At 53.9% G+C, this 5,143-nt stretch overlaps 1 protein-coding gene across 1 annotated transcript in view; it reads left to right on the top strand.

The window, feature by feature from the left end:
• Positions 1 to 1,080: 1,080 nt before the first annotated feature.
• ACOX3 (acyl-CoA oxidase 3, pristanoyl) overlaps positions 1,081 to 5,143 on the top strand; it is a 78,717-nt gene continuing 74,654 nt past the window's right edge. Inside the window, 2 exon segments of the mRNA XM_007958200.1 lie at positions 1,081 to 1,224; positions 3,052 to 3,285. Coding sequence (XP_007956391.1) covers positions 1,081 to 1,224; positions 3,052 to 3,285 — 378 coding nt within the window.

Consider the following 5,143-nt stretch of genomic DNA (forward strand, 5'->3'; position numbering starts at 1 on the left):
TCTGGGTAGCTGGCTGTGACCAAGAAGTGATTACAACCTTGTCCCTTGTCAGCTCTACTATACACCTGGAAATTAAGATCATACAAATACACTTACAGGACCATTGTCTGCCAACCCTATACGTGGTCTTGGGTACACTTTCTGCTTCATAGACATTCCTAATAGAATCTGTTAATGTTTCGAAGACCCAGCTTTCTATTTCAGTGATTATGCTCTGATCTTTGACTTTGTCTTTCTTTTGCTTGCTTTAGGTTTTATTTGTCTTTCTCAAGTGTCTTAAGGTAGAAGATTAAGTTACTCATTTGAGATATTTTTTAATATAGGCATTTACGACTATAAATTTACCTCTAACACAGCTTTAGCTGCATGCCATGAGTTTGCTGTGTGTGTTTTCTTTTCATTCACCTCAAACTATCTTCTGATTTTCATCTTGATTTCTTTTTTGACTCTTTGGTTATTTAGGAGTGTGTTAATTCCCACCATTCACAAAGCCTGTCTTTGTAAACAAAGCGCTCTTGGACTGGGGCTGTACCTGGCATGCTGCCTACAGCGGCAGCATCCAAAAGTGGTAGTTTCCATGCAAGCCAGATGGCATAGGATGCAGCCTACAATATTCAGTATCCAGCCCTTTATAGCCAAACTTTGCCAACTCCTGGGTAGACCCCTAAGTTATTCACTGGTTATGATGGGCATGCCCTATCCAGGTGGTACTACTTCTTTACTGTCCCTTTGGAATTAGGGTTTGTTTTCCTCCCATTTAAGGAGCCCTGGGTAGCATTGTGGTGAAGCTCTCGGCTGCTAACCAGAACGTCAGCAGTTCATACCCCACAAGTGCTCTGCAGGAGAAAGATGTGACAGTCTGCTTCTGAAAAAACTGACAGCCTTGGAAGCCCTAGGGGGCAGCTCTGCCCAGCCCACCAGGGTCACTATGAGTGGTAATCGTCTCGATGACAGTGGTTTGGTTGGCTTCCTGTCATGTATTGCACACTACCAATGACACAGTTGTGTGTGGGTTGTATGAACTGCTAGAGCTAAATCGTCCAGTCACTGTGCATGTCCTGTGTAGGTTTGTGTGAGCCGATGGCGTCCACTTTGGAAGGAGAGGACAAGGCACTGGTGCCGGACCTCCCGCAGGGGCCCCTCCAGGCATTCCGTACCAGAGCATCCTTCGACTGGAAGCACCTGCTGCTCTTCCTGGAAGGAGAGGAGGTGGTCCGCTTTAAGGTGAGAGGCGTGTGGCTGTGCCGAGGCGTCCTGCCATCCTGGGGTTCAGTTTTAAAATGAAATGAAGAAATGCTCATGTTTATAACCAGCTCATGTTTATAAAGTGTTTTCAAGGTCGTCACGGCCACACACACAGGCAGGACCCCAGAGGTTCAGGCAGATCAAAGAATCAGGACAGTATGTTCTTCCAGGGATCCGCACGAGCCACGGATATATGCTTGGAGCCCAAACCTTTAGACTTCAGGCGTTTACCTTGAACTCGAGGTCTCCCCAGCAGGAGGGCTTAACCGGCAGCTCATCCTTAGTGGAGGTCCCTCGTCACTAGGGTCCGAGGCTGGCTGTGGGGGATGGAGGCCCAGTGCAGAGTCAGTCCTGGGAGAGAGTGAGACCCTACGAGGCCTTCTGTCTCTGCCTTCTCTCAGTGAATGTGCCCAAGCCCAGGGCTGGGGCCTGACTCTGTCCTGAGCTTCACACATGAAGGGCTTGTGAAAGGGGCTGGGAGGCGGCATCTTCTGACCTCCTCTAACTCCACAAGAGGAGGACAGAGTCGCCATCAGCAGCCCGAGGCCTGTTCCTGTGAGGCCAGACATGCTGCCACCCTCCAGGCCTCTTAACAACCTTCACACCAACCGTTCCACTCATGGCACTCACCACCTCTCTGTCAGGTTCGTTAATTTGCTGCAGTGGCCACAGAGAACTGTGGGGTTTATCAGGGAAGTAACAGGCTATAATTCAAGTTCAGGAACATGCTCAGTCTCTCTCAGCCGACAGCTTCTCTCAGTCTCTCTCAGTAGTATGTCTCTCTCTCAGCAGCATGTCTTTCTCAGCCAACAGTCAGAGGCTTTCTTCTGCCTCTAGGGGGGCTCCTTTTGAGCCTGGCAGAGTGGCCCACCTAACCAATACCAACATCAGAATTCTGTACACCTGAGAGAGAGCAAACTTCTCAGAAGATTGCTTTGTGCTGCTCCAGGTAGACGACTTTAACCAGCAGCTACTCAGTTACTCATGGCCGAGTGGGGCTGACAGATACTACGGCTAGAGAAGCCATCTCGTGTACTTTGCTGCACGACAGGGCCTCGCCAGGACTACAGTGTTATGTTCTTTCTACTGTGACAGGCAGACAATTTCCTTTTCTAACGTCCGATTATAATTACTTGCACATATGTGGTCGAAGGCATTGCATACACCTGTGTAACGCTGATTAATGGTGGAATCTGCTAAGTTCATTGGCAAAAATGGGATTAAATGGCTCTTACAGTAGGCCGTGGGTCATGCAAGGGGTTAAACAGTCAAGTGCTGGCTGAAGGATTTGTGGTTCAAACCCACGGTGGTGAGGGCATGAAGAAACCCGTGCAGAGGCCCTTCGAGACGGGCCTGGTTATGCAGTTGTTTGGGGTTGCAGCCCTGAAAACACCATGGCGCACGGTTCTCTCTGTGCACGTGGGCCCGCGAGGCCCAGGCAGTTCCGCCAACACCGTGGCTCTTGAAGGCAGGTGACCTCTGGGCCCCTCAGCCCCTACTTGATAAAGTGAGGTCGTGCCGGGGCTGCTGACAGTGACCCGAGCCCAGCGCGGGACCTGCTGCCGTTCCCTGCCCTGGGGCCGAGCACAGAGCTGGGCGCACGCAGGGCCCCGGGAACTGCTGAGGCCCGGGCCTGCCACTGAGCGTTTAATGCCCTGCCTCGCGCCCCTCCTTTCCTTGGGGAGTGCCCTCCATCTCTGCCCCGCGTGTCTGGTGGGGCCGGCAGCCCCTGAGCACAGCCGCAGAGCGAGAGCTGGCGGACCCCTCCTCTGCCTGCATCAGTCCCTCCTGCCGTTGCGTTCACAGAGAACCATCTTCTCGGCGCTGGAGAACGACCCTCTGTTTGTCCAGCACCGTGGAGCCCACCTGCCTTTGGAGAGGTACCGTGAGCTGAACTTCCTGCGTTGCAAGCGGATTTTTGAGTACAGTTTCCTGAATATGGAGGACTTGCTGCAGGCACCCCTGAAAGTCCACGCCTTCATCAGCTGCCTGGGCATGTACGACTGGTCTCTGTGTACCAAGTACACCCTGGACATGCTGGTGAGTGGCTGCGGGGGGGCAGCGTAGGGGAGCGAGTGCGGGACACGTGCCCCGGGGATGCGTGTGCACTCACTCTGCCCTGCAGCCGGGAGATGGGTGGATCTCAGGGCCGGGCAGGGGAAGGAGAACTGCCAGAGCTCTGATGCCGTTTACATCACGGAAACACCACGTGTGGGATTCCCACGGTGGCTTTGGCCGTGCTGCTGTATTCGCCAGCCTTTACGTTTTTGTGGGGTGGCTCAGTCTCCTCGTGCTACCTTCCAAAAGTGTCACCTGCTGACCTTAAGGAAGGGGAATTCACTGTGTCAGCGTCCTAGAGGTGCGTAGTCCCTGTCAGGTCTCAGCCACGCTGCTGCCTGCGGGGCCTGGGTCCCGGGTCTGGTGTGTGGGTTCTGGGACGTGCCGGCTGGCGGCCACCCCGCCCTGGTTCTTTGTGTGGAGCTGCCCCACGTGGCGTCTGTGTCAGTGCTCGCCCTGCTCCTCTCAGCCCAGAGATGGTGAGGTGCAGGCCCCACCTGCTCCACTCGGGCTCGTTAACCCAACAGGAGAGCCTTGGCTCCAAACAGGGCTGTGCTTCCAGGTGCAGGGGCATGAACTCTGTCACAGACTGAAGCACACCCCATCCCAAAATACGTGCCAACTCAGCTGGGCCGTGATGTCTGGTGGTTTGGCAGGTAATGAGGTACTCATCCGGCATCATGTCACCTGATGTGATCAGCCAGTCAGTTGTAAGGCGATTAGGGTGGGACGTTGTAGTTGTGGTTTTTAGGGGCCATCGAGTCGGCTCTGACTCACAGGGATCCCATGTGCAACAGAACAAAACGCTGCCAGGTCTTCTAGGAGTCTCTCAATCCCTGCTGTGCCTGAGCCCAGCGTTGCAGCCCCCGTGTCAATCCATCTCGTTGAGGGCCTTCCCCTTCTTCACTGACCCTCCACCCTACCAAGCAGGACATCCTTCTCCAGGGAATGGTCCCTTCTGACAACATGACCAAAGTAGGTGAGACCAAGTCTGGCCATTCTCGCTTCCAAGGAGCATTCCGACTGCACTTCCTCTAGGACAGACCTGTTCGTTCTTCTGGCGGTCCATGGTACCTTCCGCATTCTTCATCAACAGCCCGACTCAAAAGGATCAATTCTTCGATCTTCTTTATTCATTATCAAGCTTTCATATGCATATGAGGTGACTGAAAATGTCATGGCTTGGGTTAGGCGCACATTAGTTTTCAAAGAGACATCTTTGCTCTTCAGCACTTGAAAGAGGTCTTTTGCAGCAGATGTGCCCAGTGCAATACATTGTCCAGTGTCTTGACTGCTGCTTCCGTGGGTGCTGATTGTAGAACCAAGTGATGTGAAATCTTTGACAACTTCAGTCTTTTCTCCATCGTTATGATGCTGCTTATTGGTCCAGCTGTGAGGATTTTAGGGTGGGATGCAGCACCCTTAATCCTGTCACAGCCCTGATCTGATGGAAGGGAAGTCTCCTGGGGTGTGGCCTGCACCACCTTTTATCTTACAAGAGATAGAAGGAGAGAGAAGGGAGCGGAGAAGGAGGGACATCGGTCCCACCAAGAGACTAGTGCCGGGAGCCAAGTGCGCCCTCTGGACGCAGGGTAGGGACCCTGCACTGAGGTCCTCACCAAGAGAGTAGTGCCGGGAGCCAAGTGCGCCCTCTGGACTGGGGCGTCCCTGCACTGGGGTCCTCCTCAGCACTAGTGGACACAGAGAGCCATCCCCCAGGGCCAGCACTGTCCTCCCTGCCCTCTGGCCGCCTGAACTGTGAGAGGCTAGCTCCCTGCCCTCTGGCCGCCTGGACCGTGAGAGGCTAGCTCCCAGCCCTCTGGCCGCCTGAACTGTGAGA

This window comes from Orycteropus afer, unplaced genomic scaffold (assembly GCF_000298275.1).
Source record: "Orycteropus afer afer isolate SDZICR_OR568_19922 unplaced genomic scaffold, OryAfe1.0 scaffold00871, whole genome shotgun sequence".
Taxonomy (NCBI): Eukaryota; Metazoa; Chordata; class Mammalia; order Tubulidentata; family Orycteropodidae; genus Orycteropus; species Orycteropus afer.